The sequence below is a fragment of the Rhinolophus ferrumequinum genome, chromosome 21 (genome assembly GCF_004115265.2).
Source record: "Rhinolophus ferrumequinum isolate MPI-CBG mRhiFer1 chromosome 21, mRhiFer1_v1.p, whole genome shotgun sequence".
Classification (NCBI taxonomy): domain Eukaryota; kingdom Metazoa; phylum Chordata; class Mammalia; order Chiroptera; family Rhinolophidae; genus Rhinolophus; species Rhinolophus ferrumequinum.
The window spans coordinates 7,525,793-7,541,326 of NC_046304.1; the positions used below are offsets into that span (position 1 = coordinate 7,525,793).

At 35.4% G+C, this 15,534-nt stretch overlaps 1 protein-coding gene across 3 annotated transcripts in view; it reads right to left on the reverse strand.

Moving 5' to 3' along the window:
- Positions 1 to 15,534, reverse strand: part of MAP2K4 (mitogen-activated protein kinase kinase 4) — a 115,326-nt gene that overhangs the window by 13,694 nt on the left and 86,098 nt on the right. For all 3 annotated transcript variants that reach the window (XM_033090640.1, XM_033090639.1, XM_033090641.1), the window contains 3 exons: positions 12,668 to 12,787; positions 10,184 to 10,235; positions 7,244 to 7,371 (listed from right to left, as the gene is read on the reverse strand). In XM_033090640.1, the coding sequence (XP_032946531.1) occupies positions 7,244 to 7,371; positions 10,184 to 10,235; positions 12,668 to 12,787 (300 nt within the window). The remainder of the gene's footprint in view (positions 1 to 7,243; positions 7,372 to 10,183; positions 10,236 to 12,667; positions 12,788 to 15,534) is intronic.

Sequence of the window (15,534 nt, forward strand, 5' to 3'; positions counted from 1 at the left end):
ACCCTGTATTCTAAATCTAAATCAGAAGTACGGGTATGAAAAACAAAAAGCTTTTTTTTTAAAGTATAAAAGGAAAATACCAACTTAGAGAATAGGATATGTAACATTAACAAAAATGCAAAAAGTGATAGCTAAAACAATTTTCTATCCAAAACAAACATATAATTTACAATAAACACACAACTGAAGATACTTTGTGTTGAAATATATAAAATGAAAACCAAGGTATGAGGGAAAATTGACAACCACAATTTTAACAAATTTTGAACAAATCCTTCTCATTTTGGGGGGCAAAAAATAAGCATTGAATAAATGTAATTAATAATACAGAACAGACCTTTTCCAATATTTCATTTTTAATTGATCATTTATCATGCTAAAAAGAATTTTAATGTGTCCCAAAAGGCAAAAATGTACACATTAAAATGCTTTGAAAGCAAATAATATGCCAAAAATTAACAAGGGTCAATTAAACACTTTATAGTGGTTAGCTATGTTGTGTAACAAATTACCTGAAAACTAAATAGCTTAAAACTACAAACATTAATTATCTTATAGTTTCTGTGTGTCAGGATTTAGGCAGCATTTTCATGGGTGATTCTGACTCAGGATCTCTCATGAGGCTGCAAGTAAGATGTCAACAGGGGCTGAAGGCTTAACCGGGCTGAAGAATTTGTCACCAAGCTCATTCTCATGGTTACTGTGGGAAGCCTCAGTGCCTCACCACATGGGTCTCTTCATAAAGCTGCTTAAGTATCTTCACATGTCAGCTGGATTCCCCCAAAGTGAGCAATCCAAGAACAAAGAGCAAGAGAGAAGCCACAGTGCTTTTTCATGGCCTATTTTCAGAAAGGTCACACTGTCATTTCTGCCATATGCTCTTCATTAGAACCAAGTCACTAAGTTCAACCCACACTCTAGGCTGTACTTAGTCTCCATCTTTAAAGGGAGGTGTATTAAAGAAACTGAATAAAATTTAATACTACCACAGCCTTGGAAATAAAACACACACTCTAGTACACAACACTTACATCCAACATTTAAAACAACTAAGAAAACGTATATGTACGAGTACATGAGGTGTGACAATTAAGTTTATGAACATTTTTGATATCAGAGGAATTATTCATTATGAATTTGTACCAACCGGACAAATAATTAACCAAGTTTACTATTTGGAAGTGCTGAAAAGGCTGCGTGAAAAAGTTGGACGACCTGAACTTTTCACCAACAATTCATGGCTCTTGCATCACGACAATGCACCAGCTCACAGGGCACTGTCTGTGGGAGTTTTTAGCCAGTAAACAAATAGCTATATTGGAACACCCTCCCTACTCACCTGATCTGGCCCCCAGTGACTTCTTTCTTTACCCGAAGATAAAGGAAATATTAAAAGGAAGACATTTTGATGACATTCAGGACATCCAGGGTAATATGACGACAGCTCTGAGGGCCATTCCAGAAAAAGTTCCAAAATTGCTTTGAAGGGTGGACTAGGCACTAGCATCAGTGCATAGCTTCCCAAGGGCAGTACTTCAAAGGTGACTGTAGTGATATTCAGCAATGAAGTGTATAGCACTTTTTCTAGGATGAGTTCACAAACGTAATTGTCTGAACTCGTACATATTGAACGCGTGTGCACGCGTGCACACACACACACAAACACACAAGCTGATGCTAAGGAAACAGTAAAACTTCATAGTTTTCAAAGAATTATCTGTCATTCCCCAAAGACTCCTGGCCAAGATGGATTTCAACCTCAAAGAACAGAAAACCATGCTACCACAAATGTTCTAATACCTGGGGAAGATTTTTGAGCTCAAGGAGGCCACAGATATGCTTTTGCTTACTAGATGATCAATAATTCTCACTATATGAATAAAATAAATAAAGATGAAAACCTTCCCAATTCAATTTTTAAAACCTTTACAATGGAAACTATAAATCAATCTCACTTAAACATTTTTATGCAGAAATCATAAAAATTAACATAGCAAATGTAAAAATACATTAAACATATAAACAATGAGCCATGTAGGGATTGTTTCTGGCCAGAATGGTTCAACCACAGGAAATATGTTATTATGATTCATTATAACAGTAGTTACACAGAAAAACATTTCATCATGTACTAAACGATGCCAAAAAGGCATTTAGTAAAATGTAATAGCCATTCCTAATTCAATCTGATCCCCTCTCTCATACACACATATTCTCACACACAGATGTACACACAAACGTAGTAAATCAGAAAAAGGCATTTGCTTTTAAGTTAAAACAAAACAAGAAACCTACTAATAATGTCATTCAACATTGATCTAGAACTTCTAGCCAAAGCAACAAAGTAAATACGAGAAAAAGAAACACACACACACACACACACACACACACACACGAGAAAGATCAATAAATATGAGGAAGGCCAAGGCAAAAATTATTTGCAGAATGATACCTTGAGTACCATGTGAAACTTATTTAAAAACATCTAGAAACCTCAAAATGAACAATTGATAAGTTCACCCAACAACAGCAGAATGCACGTTTTTCTCAAGTGCACATGGAACATTCTCTAAGATAGACCATATGTTAGTCCACAAAACAAGTCTCAATGAAGTTTAAAAGACTGAATCATACAATGTATCTTCTCCGAACACAACGGAATGAAGCTAGAAATAAATAACAAAAGGAAAACTGGAAAACTCATCAATATATGGAAATTATACAACACAGCTAAATAACCAAGGGTCAATAAAGAAAACACTGAAAAATTAGAAAATTCTTGAAGATGAATGAAAATGAAAACACTGAATACCAAAACTTACAGGATTCAAAGCAGTGATCAGAGGGAAATTTATAACCTTAAACACTAGTATTAAAATGAAGAAAGATCTCAAATAACATAACTTTATACCTTCAATAACAAGAAAAAGGAGAGCTAAACTCCAAGATAGCAGAAGGAAGGAAATAATAAAGATTAAAGCAGAGATCAATGAAACAGAAATTATAAAATTAAAGAAAAAAAGAAGAAGAAGAAAAGAAACACAACAGAGAATCAAAGAAACCAAAAGTTTGTTCTTGGAAAAGATCAACAATATTGACAAACCTTTATCTAGACTAAGAAAGAAAAAGAAAAGGTGAAAATAATTAAAATCAGAAATCCACGTGAGGACATGACTACCTACTTTACATAAGTAAAAAGAATTATAAGAGAATACTATGCTATGAACAATTGTATAGCAACATTAGATAACCTAGATGGAATGGAAAAATTCCTAGAAGCATACAAATTACCCAAACTGACTGAGAAGAATTATAAAATCTGAACAGATCTATCTCAAGCAGAGATTGAATCAGTAATAAAAAGCCTCTCAATGAAAATAAGTCTTAGAGGAACTGCTAAATAATTTCTTTGAGACATTATGAAAATCTGAATGTTCATCAGACAAAGGGGAAAAAGCCTTGTATATGAGTGGAAAATGAAAATTACATCCTGAAAAGTAATTTTGAAGCCAAAGGGACAGAGAGAGAAACAGAATATAAGTGAATGAGTCAGTTATTTACAGATTTGTTGAACATATCAACAATTCCCTAATGTTGATGAGCTGTAACTTGATACCTGCCTAATAGGCTGTATGTATTTTAAGAGAAGATTATGTTGGGTTTTAGAAATGCCCAAGATAAATAAACTGAAAGTAAAGCATACTTCAGAAAGTACTGCTATGAAATGAGTTATTTCTATAACCAATTAAGACTATCTTACAAACTAATACAGATGGGCTTCTATAATACAAGAAGAAAAGGTGTTGCCATGCAGCAGCCTACCCGTCTGTCTCCTCGTACCTGTCCCCAAAGAAAGGAGTCTGTGAGACGGATCCTTTCAGGGACTTTTTGCTTGCACCTTATGTCTCCCTGTTTGGCCCCAAAAGATGGCTGGCTAGTCAATGACGGGTAAGATTCCCCACGGGGGGTGGAGGGGGGTTGGGGGGGGTGGGGGCAACCCAAGCCAGATACAGCCATGTGGGGACCATCTGGGGAACTAGCAGGGTCGATAGGGGTGGGCACAGCCCCCTACCTTCCCCCGGCTAAGGAGAGCCTCTGCCTCTGTGGCTGCATTCCTTCCCACAAACCTGCAGGGGAAGTGACTCAATGATGTGCTCTCCATCTGTGCATATGCATAAAGGTTTTATCGCTTGGCGAAGTACTTATCCTGAGGTTTAGGGTTCCACTGCCTGCAGGCAAGGGTGATTGGCTTAAATCAGTTTCCTATTATAATGTATGGGATTCACAGATCCTGAGATTGACAAGCTTTACTTCTTTTACTTCCACACCTAACTAATAAAAGCCATGCATTGGACCGTTCGGGGCTCAGTCCTTGAGATTTGAGTCCCTTGGCCCTGCTTCACTCTACTCTCGTCTATCTTTCTTGTGCCGCCCTTCTCGCTTCCCACTGCTCTTGTTGTGTTGGACGCGACAAAGAGTTACAAGAGGAAAAGCTTCTAAAAGATTGGGAAACTGAAGTGACTTTTTAAAAGTCTCTTCAAGTTGGAGGGTAGCAGAGGGACGGGTGAAAGGACACAGGGTGAAGGAATCCTTCAAAAATGAAGATTATCAGTTACTCATTTGGGGGAGGGAAACAGAAAACAAAATGAGGAAATGAGTTCCTATTTTGTAAATGTTTCAACTGCTTAAAAGGAAAAAAGGCATGTCAATAAGCATTACAATTGGGGAAATGACCTAATATTCTGTGCTTCGCAATGTGATGCTCGTAAATTACCCATCATCTATGACGAGCCCATGCCAGAAAAATATATGGTCTGAAATTAGTCACGAGGGAACAATCAGGCAAATCCAGCACGTGGGACAGTTGAACAATATTCCCAAAAAAGTCAGTCATGAGAGGAAGAAAACGGTCTAGACCAGTTTAGATTAAAATACAAAATGTAATAACTGAAAGCAATGTATGATCCTGTTGTGACCTTCGACTGACAGCCATAAAATACATTTCTTTCGGACAGCTGGGAAATTTGAGTATTAGGTGATACTATGAAATTCTTGTTAATCTCTTCTAGGTTTATGTTTTAGGTATGGTAATGATACTGTGGTTATGTAGAAGGATGCCCTTTTACTTGGGAGATAAGCACTAAAGTGTTTAGATTACAAGTCATCGTATCTGTGACTTCCTTTCAATAGTCCAGAGCACACATGTATGTATGTAGATATGTATATATATACCTGTGTGTGTGTGTGTGTGTGTGTGTGTGTGTGTGTGTGTAGGGAGGCGGGGGGGTGGCAAAATGTTAACAACTGGTTTATGGAAAAACTTACATTTAAACTTTACACTTTATACACTTTTTATGTTAAATAATTTAAAGAAATCACAATTCCTATAGACTAAAGACAAATGATAAGTCTTAAATAAAAAGACAAGTTACACTGCTGGTATCTTCTGTCAAGATGTGTCAAAGAAAAGTCAAGTCACTTAGAGGCTTGTAAAATAAATGCTGATTAGTACATTGTTGTCCATCTATACAGAAAACTAGAATGGGCAGAAGCATTTCATATAGTCCAGTAAAGATTAGAAGCAGAGAGTTTATTATCAGCCTGCTCACTCCAAGCTGAAGGAGGTGAGCAGGAAAAGAAAAACCTCCTGGGCCTGTGACCCTTACTTACTTCTACGCAAAAACTGACAGTGCATGTCTTTCTTCAGTTACTTCAACTCTATCAGGGTTACAACTGCATTTTTTTAAATCCAACATAAATCAAATATAAGTCTTAGCCACTGTTACACAGAAAAAACACTTTGTCAACTTTAATACTGAGACAAGCCCTAAAAGTTTAGATAACACTTTACACTTAATTCTCAGGGCATCATTACTAAATACGTAAATTACACAAATTCCCAAATACTTCATATTTAATTTTTTTCTTGCTTTTGAACACACACACACACACACACAACTCTGATATTTTCATTTGTAGAAAAGGTGACATGAAAAGATACAACAAAACAAAAATGGAATATTAAAAATTTTAACAATTCTAAAATACTGTTAATAACAGAAAATGTTTAAATACAATGACCTGAGTATAGGTAACAGAATGTGTACAAAAAATACATGTAATGCTGTGCCTTACACTATTTATAGACTGAGAGATAAATGAAAAGAGAAAGAATTGTTGATGTAAAATTTACTTTCAAATAATGCTGAAGATAACACATAATCAAGTTTTTCAAATAAGTGTGAATTTGGGGGTAGCACTAAGCCTGCCCATCCATAAACAAGATAAAAAAGCTATAATATGTAGCCTATGATTCTTCTTCCTCTTCTATTGCTTATAGTACTGGGTTTGCAAATATATAAATCAAGAAAGAAACTAACAAATAAAAGGAGAAAAAATGTTATTCAATTCTAAGCTAATCTTTAATTTAAAAGAGTTTTTAAAGACTGAAACAGAAACTAGAGGAGTCTGCTGGTCCCCAAAGAACCACGGCCACATTAAGGAAGCTATCAACACCTAGGGAAAATGATTAAAATACAGACACTAAATTTCCAGTCAAATTTAGGTCAAAATCCAGGCTGTAGGAACAGTATATGCAAACGCACTGGGCTAAGATGAGCATGATATGTACACAAGGAGAGTGCAGGTCTGTCTCCCAGAAGGGAAAAGAGGCTCCAGGTTGGGAAATACTAAGGCATCAACTCTGGCATTTGCCAGTGTGCTTCATCCACCTCTAAAGAAGGGAACAGCGATATTCAAAACATAGCTTCAGGTTCTATAAGATATACTGAGTTTTACTAGGAGCTCAAGTCTTCCCATTCTTCTCTAACTGGAAAGAGCATCACTTAGGAACGACCTAAGACACATTAACAATGTATCTACTACAATGTTATCTGTTAGTCAATACAGCATAGAGGGTGTTAGAAACACAGAGGCCTTCTGAGAACTAACCATCTGGTTGATTAGTAGAGTTGAATGTAATGAAAAAATAGTAATCAGAGAAGACCACAAATGCTAAGTACCAGATAAAAGGAACAGAGTGAGACCATGAAACAGGAGTTCACTGGGATCATTTTGCCTTTTCATGGAGAAGCTAGAACCTGAGTTTGGTCTTTAGGAAGAGGAAAATAGTGCAGTATGGTGAAAGTATGACCAATGGCAGAGTCCTCAGAAGTTCAGCACCACAGGGCATAGGCTCTCTGTGCTACGACTATCAAGCGAGAAGGTTGGCCTTTGTACTTACTGCCATGTATGGCCTACACCCAGCATCTCTTGTCTTGGCGATGGAGTCCACAAGCTGTCCACTGATGCCAAAATCACAGAGTTTAATATTTCCACTTCTGTCCAGAAGGATATTGGAAGGTTTGATATCTGCAAGAGATAGATATCATTCAGTGTACAGGTAATCAATCAAATGACCTATATCATAAGGTACTTTAAGCAAAAATATTGAAAAACGTTAGACAACATAAGTGATCAAGTCCTTAAAATTCACATATATAAGATGAGAAATACGAAAAAACAGTTTTCTGAATGCCAACACTTAAAAATTCAAGATCAAAGAATGCCATACAATATATTTAGGCATTCTATAATGTTGTCCTTGTTTTTATCAAAAGGTTTATATATTCATTTACTTGTTTCAAATTTGACACTTAACAGTCAAAATATGAAGAATGGATTTGATCCGTAAGAGCATACTAAGCTACTCTACAGTATGTGTCAAAGGCTATACAACTAAATACAAAGTATACAAATTATAAACCCACAATTTAGTTAAAGGAGAACTTTATCTAATTTAGGAAAGTATCCAATCCTGTACATCTAAAAGACCACAGGCTTTGGGATCAGAGAAGCAAAGGTTCAAAATCTGGGTCTGAAATTCACAATGTGAAATTCACAATGTGACCTGTGAACCTTTTGGTAGCAACCACAATTTCCTTATCCACAAAACGAAAACAGCAGTTCATAATTCATGGGGTTGTGGAAATAAAAACACCTAGTACAGTGCCTGAACATTATTTATACACAGTAAGTGCATCCACTTAATAATTATTTCTACTTGAGAGATTGTTCTTATCTTTTTTTTAGTTAAAATTTATTGGGGTAACAATGGCCAACAAAACTACATGGTAGTTTTCAAGTGTACAATTCTTTTCTTAGAGGGCTTCATCAAGTTTCTCCCCCCCCAAACCTTTTCTTAAGAGTCGTGCTTGAGAAACCAGATTCATGTTTAGCACTCCCAGAGTGCTTGTGCTTTCCTGCAAATTTGAGAAAGGCAAATCCATTCCATTTGGATCTGCAGGTTTTACACAGTCTTACCAAACTGGCCTCTGGGTTCTCTCCTCTTCCTCACTGACAAGCAACTCCCGGCCCGTGTATGCTAATCAGTCTGGCCACTTCTCCCCCTTTGCTCACTAATTCTCTATCCTACCTTAATCCTTCTATCCACTCTGTTGTTACTATCATGGCTCAATGAATAAAAAGTAAAGATTAAAAATAAACACAGGGTACAAAAAACATCTGTCTATAACTCAAAAAGTGACCTACAGAAAAACCCAGGAAAGACCTCTTAGCATCACTGACATGGCTGACTCCCTATCATACATCCATTCCTAACCGTACCGTCCTTTCTGACGGAACCGGCGTTTTATTGAGGTACCCACCCTCCTCTGTGTAGCTCTACCCACACCTCCAAACTCCGGGTCCTGACTGGTCTAAGCTTATCAAGGTAGTCTCGGGCTCCGGGCCAGGGACTAGTGCAGGTGAATATGAGGCAATTCTGGTGAATGCCAAGAGAAAACAGACATATAAGGAAGATTTCCCTGCTCCTAAGACAGCCACATGGGAAGAGGGAGCTTCTTCGACTGGTTGTCATGTCTAGATGTGAAACTGAGCACCTGCTTTAGTTGTTACTACGCTGAGGATGGCGCTGTATAAGCGATGGCACAGCCTAAAGAAGGGAGCTTGAACACTAATCATACTGTGCTTGCAGCCACCATATCTTTGGACTGACTACAACAGATAATGAATTTCCTTGTGGTTTAAGTCAGTTATTAGGATTTCCTGTTACTTGTCATCAAAAGCACTATAATCAGCAAAAAGCTAACTGATCCTAATTGATAAAAGACTGTTATAAACTCATCAATTTATTTAGTAGTCGGAAAACCTAAGTTATTTTTGAAGCTTTTCCCTCTTACTCTACTCCTCCCTCAGGCACTGTCTTAGTGCTTGACAGTGATCGGTATTTCTAAGGTAACCAAGTAGCCCTAAGATAAAGGCGATACTCTAATATTATTTTAAACAAGCATTATGCCAGGAAAAAGTAAATGAAATATTCTGACGGTCACGGTTAACTAATTTCAATGGTCCAGGCAGGGTTAACCCCAAACTACAATTACTTTAATAAATACGCCAATTACTAATTTCTTTAATCACTAGAAACTATGTTTCTTAGAATTCAAAGTTTTTCACGTCTCTGAATATGACCCTGACTTTCTGTCCTTTTCAAATTTACTGAGATTTGTGAACTTGTGTGCCTCTTCAAAAGCACCACCTCAATACTGAGTCTGTCATAGTAATAAATAGAGCAACTATTTAATCTATTTGCTGAACTAAATTCAGGATTCCCACTGTCTTCCAATAGATCTACATCAAATATTTAAAAAATCTAGACCTGTGTCTAATTAAGGCCGAGATCGCTGTTCTCACAAATACAAATGTTTTAGAGAAATTTCAATGTACAATACTAGTTCAAGAATCTCTCCCAATTTGCAAAAATGTTCTCTAAAGTGAAGAAGAAACATTTGCTAGGAACAGTAGCGTGCCTTTAAAATGATCAAGGGTACTACTCTTCTGATTCGTCTTTGACTCTCCACAGAACCACCTTCATGCTTTATTCAGAGCATTTATACAGAGAAACACTAATTGTCAGACAAATGAATAACTGTTTTTCAACTAAGAGGAATAAGAACTTACAGCAAAATCTCTTTTAATTTCTAAGTACAACATACTAATAAGTTAGAATGAAATTTTAGAACCCCAAAAGGGGGGGAATACCCTAAATTAATAATAAAGTTTTAGGGTACATATAGTATGTTTTGCTAAAAAGTGACACTGTAATTTTCAATATTTTTTTCCTATTAAGGAAAAATTGTTCTATAGAACACAATCCTATACCCACCTCTGTGAATGATTTTCAAGTTTTCTTTTAAGTGGTTTAGTGCTTTCACAGTCTAGGGAGAAAAGGCAGAGATGGGATAAATAAACAATTGGCTTTTACCAAACAGCACAATAGTTTATCATAAAGTAACAGCCCACATAAACTAAACATTTGCATTCTTTTAAGCTTAATGTTTCAATATTCTGTCCATTTTTTTCATGTTAACTGAAGATGCTGAATTATGATCTTAAATCTGAAAACTTAGTTGCCTTTATATGCTGTTTTCTGAGACCTGAAAAATCCCTGGTAACTTAAAATTTTTGCTAATAAGTCATTAACGAGTTGTATAATGTTTCTTACACCGTCAAACTTTTTAAGAATAGAAAAATGTGTTACAAGAAAGTCCAACAGGCTAGTTCTATTATCAACTCTAATTTAGTAAGTTTCTCCAAATTCTCAGTTTCTCAAAATCATTCACCCTCATGGGGTGCTGAGGCTTCAATGTAATTTTTACAGAGCCAGAGTATTTCTGCTCAGCCACTATGGCAGTTTATCCAGAATTTATCCTATTGTTTGATCTCTGCTCATGATCAGAAAATCAGAGACTTCGCCAGGACTTGAATTAAAATGTCCACAACCTCAAACTAAAAGATAACTAAAGAAGAGGCCAACCTCCTGCTACAGGCCAAGCATTTGCTACTGTCAAATCTCTGCTGTCCTCAAGCTTGTGGGTATCAGGAATGCAGAAGTGCAAACTTGTAATGTTCCAAATAGTTTAGGCTTGAGCATTCATTGGGTTATTAATTAGCAAGAAGAGATTTAACACAGAAAATTTTAAATGTTGTGTTTAATATAAAGTGTGATGGGTGATCTATGTGTCTAGACACAGGCAAATACATAATACATGATTTATTACTGTATCTATATTACACATATTGCAATATACGATAAAATAATTTTATCTATGTTTTCCAACTTCATGATCACCCTGTCATATAATGGTTGAGAACAGGATTCTGGGGTCAGGCTGACTGTGCTTAAAGCATTTACCACTTACAATTAATTGTACAAACTTCAAAGCAAATTAATTACTTAACTTCTCCATGTTTTGGATTTGTCATCTGTAAAAAGACGCTTACACTATTTACCATAGAGAGTTGCTATGAGGTTGAATGCCTTAAGATCTTAGCCTGACACAAAGAAACATTCAATAACCACTAGCTATTATCATTATGTTACTATTGTTCCATTATAATTATTATGAATACTAATAAGTTCCAAGATAATACTGCATTTGGTTTACTGGAGAGAGATGACTAAATTGATCAATATAAAATTTCATATACCTGTCTGATTAATGAACAAGTTTCAAGTATAACACAGCTATTTTTTATAAAATTATATGAAAGGGTATATAACTTAACAGTTAGCATATAAAACATTAAAATTTAAGCATTAATTCAGCTAAATAATTTAAAACATTAACATGAGACCTATGAATCTTAAGATTATAATGACGAGTTTAATCCGATTTTATAAATTTCATTTATTCACATACACACATATCTCTTAAATTAAAATACAGTTCAGAAACTGTCTATATATTTTAACATTTATTGTCATTAACCCTTAGTAATTAAATAGGATAAAATGGTAATTAACAAGTAAACTATATTGGAGGTAGAGGATGCAGGGCAGGAAGAGATAGGAAATTATATGCAACCAGAATATCTATCTAACAACTTCCTGTAAAAGTTGGTTTACACCTCTACTAACCCAGGTCATGTAATTAGCTCAGATTCCCAGGTTTCTAAGAAGCTTACCAATTTCACTCTATCAAAAAGAATTTTTTTGGGGAAAAAAATTGTGAACAATCTTTGTCAACTATTATAAAAGATGAACAAGAAAGAAAATGATCATGAATTCACTTTCTAAACTGTAAATGTATATGCAAAAAAGTACCTCTTTTCTTTTCGGTACTCCGGTAAAAGTGAATTGACCAAACTGGTAGTAATGCTGATTACCAAAATTGCTAGTCAAAAGTTTATATAGTTTAGACTAGGTAGCCCAAATCTTAAATCACAGGAAATAATACTTGTCTAAGAGTTTTAACTAAAGGACTTCAAGGAGACTGCTGTGATTCTGATTAATTTAGGGATAAATGTGATAACATATTTAAAAATAGTTAAAGCAACAGGGGAAGAGAGAACAGAAAATTGCCTTTCCTAGTCTTATTTACAACACAATCTATTATGGTTCACTGTGATTTTACTGAAAAGAATATTGTAGTATTGATGTAGACCATATTTTGAAAATTGTTCTTATGACTTGTGTTAATTACCCTACAGAAGTGATTTTTGTCTCTTCTCCTATTACAAATGGCTTTCCAGGAAAGTTAGTAGCATTCTGTGAAGGACATTCAGATATGTGCATTCAAAACTCCAGCATCATCTTTATGTAAGCTAAGCATATACAGAATGAACAGTTTGAAAACCAGGTACTTACTGCTAAAGTGATTTTGCCTAAAATTTCTTCTGGAATAACATCATCTAATACACTATATACATATTTGTAAAACTTATCAAACGAGGTAGACATGAGTTCCATACAGATCCAACAGTCGCCCTATAAAACAACAAATACCTGTTATTTTTACACATCTTATTAAGTACCATCTTTACCTAAAATAGAAATACAATTAGAGAAAAAACAATCTTCTTCTTCTTGTTTTGATCTTGTGCTAGTAACAATTTTTGGTTCTTTATTAAGGCTCTGGGCAGAATATTCTCCTCATTTTAAACACAAACTTATTTGCCCAATTTCCCCAACTATTATTTATAAGGACGGGACAGTCTTACATGGGAAACTTTTGTGCTTTTATTAAAATTTCAATTTTTGCCATAATTAAATAGAAAAAATAGAACATACGTGGGAACCTATTCATTCTCACTAACAAAGACAATCAATTACAGTAATCTTGAGATCCTATAAAAACTTAAATTAGTAAAATAAAAGAAAAGGAAAAATTACATAAAGCAAATCCAACGCCTCAACTCTTTGTTCAAATGCCACCTTCTCAGTTGCTAACATTTAAAATGCCTGATTTAAAATGCAAGTTGTCCCCCTTTTAGCATCTTCTTACCCTGCTGTATTCTGTACAACCCTTATTATCTTATATAAAATATAATTTATTTATTATGTTTTTCATCTATATCGCCCTTAGAACACGACAGAGGCTCAATCAACATCCCTTAAATGAATGAATGCTGTCTATAATGAATGCTGAATCATTAAAAAAATTGTTGGCAGTATTATGAAGTGATTTAAACCAGTCCGAAGGCAATCTGATGATGAAACAAGTGTTTACACCCTTTGATAGAGTCATGACTGGGAATTTAACTTAAACATAAATTACAAAAAGAAAAGCAAAAACGAAACAAAACTAGTAACCCCTGAACTATCTAATAAGCAGAAATGGTACGTTATTAAGGGATTATGTAAAATTAAATTATTTTGAAAACTATACAGTTCATGGGAGGTATGCATGAGGAAACACAGACCATAAGCGATACAAGGATTCTAACACTGTAAAAGTACTTGCACGTATTAACAAGGACTACAAAGTACCTTGTGAAAGTGTAAACAGCTATCAGGAGGAGGATAAGAACTATCGTCAACAATTTTGTGTGCTGTTACTAAACTTATGGGTCCAGCTGTATCCTCAGAGATTTTCCACCCCTAATCTCCAAACCCTCACGTCTGACCTGGATTGATTATATGAGACATCAATGCCCCTAACAGTACAATGGCTTGCCCAGAACAACACTGCTAATTAGTGATAGAGCCATGAACAGAATTCAGTTTACTTAACTCCTTTCTCCTATCAACACTCACAATGCAAGGATGTTAACTTCTAAGTAGAGAAAGCACATGTTGTGAAGAGTACAGAGATGAACAACAGACTCTTACAAAAGGACCACCTGCTAGAGGATTCATGGACTTTGTGGCTTCAGGGAACAATTGTTTGTCAAGTACATGTGACACAGTGAACTTTTACTTATGTATATTTCTTCAAATCTTTCTTCTCTATGTCTCTTTTCCTTTTGAGTGCTCTTGCCGAATGACTCTCAGAAAAGACTGAGTAACACCCTTCACCCAAAACACACACTTGAATTTATTTTAATCTAAAGAGACCATCTCGATAGATTTAGTACAATTTTTTATTGTAGAAAAAGACAGCACACTTAGCCACTCAGAAGAATATTAAGGAAGGAACTGAACTTCAGTAGTACAGCAGAGTGGAAACAGTGATATAAGAGTTTGAAAGGCCAGACTTACTATCCAGGCTCTCCCACTTTCTACTTATATAAGCTTGGGCCCCTCAACTCCTCACTTGTGAAATGGATTGCCCCCTCATCCTCAATGGACTATGATAAAGATCAAATGAGTTAACATATGTAAAGCACAAAGTGTCTGTCAGGGGCTAAAAACTATAGTTAAGAAAATGAAGGGAGGATGGAAAAATAGGAAAGCAACCAAAAAGAAAAAGAAAAAAAGAAGGACATTGGAACAGGGGAAACAAAAAGGCAAGAAGTAAACTGAGAACTGAGGACGAGAAGAGGAGGTATAAAAGAGCAATTAGCACCAGAGAGGGAAACCTTTGTAGTTTCCAAGGCACATAACCTAATGTAAACTTATTTCTTCTGGCAGTCACTTTTGGCCATAACTGAGAATAGACAACAACACTGAGCTGCATGGCGGAAAAAAAAAAAAAGGAATGGTCCGAGCTGCCTCAAAAAACAATGACAGCAACATTATTCTCATTTTCAAGCAAAAGATGGAAGGACCACATGACTGAAATACGAAAGGAGAAATTACTGAATATGGATTTACTGAAAGGAAAGCCAGAGGATAATGAAAACTGAACTAGTAAGATCAAGATAAGGGTTCCTAGAGACAAGATCCAGATAAAACTAATAAGTTATTTATATAGCAACACTAACCAATTAGAAAATAAAGTGTTTAAAAAGACACCACTCACAACAGAAAGAAAAACTGCAAAGCACTTAGGAAGAGGCAAAATATATACGAAAACAAGTGTAAAATGTTACTAAAGGGCATAACAACCTGACCAAAAAGAGAGGCAAAGCATGTTTATGAATGTGAAGACCTAAGATCACAAAGATGCCAAATTACTCCAAATTAATCTAAGAATTAATTAGATTCTAATCAAAATTATCATGCCCTTATACCGTTTTTTTCCCAAAAATAAGACCCCGCCGGACAATCAGCTCTAATGCATCTTTTGGAGCAAAAATTAATAGTAAAGACCGGGTCTTATATGATATGATAATGATATGATATGATATGAT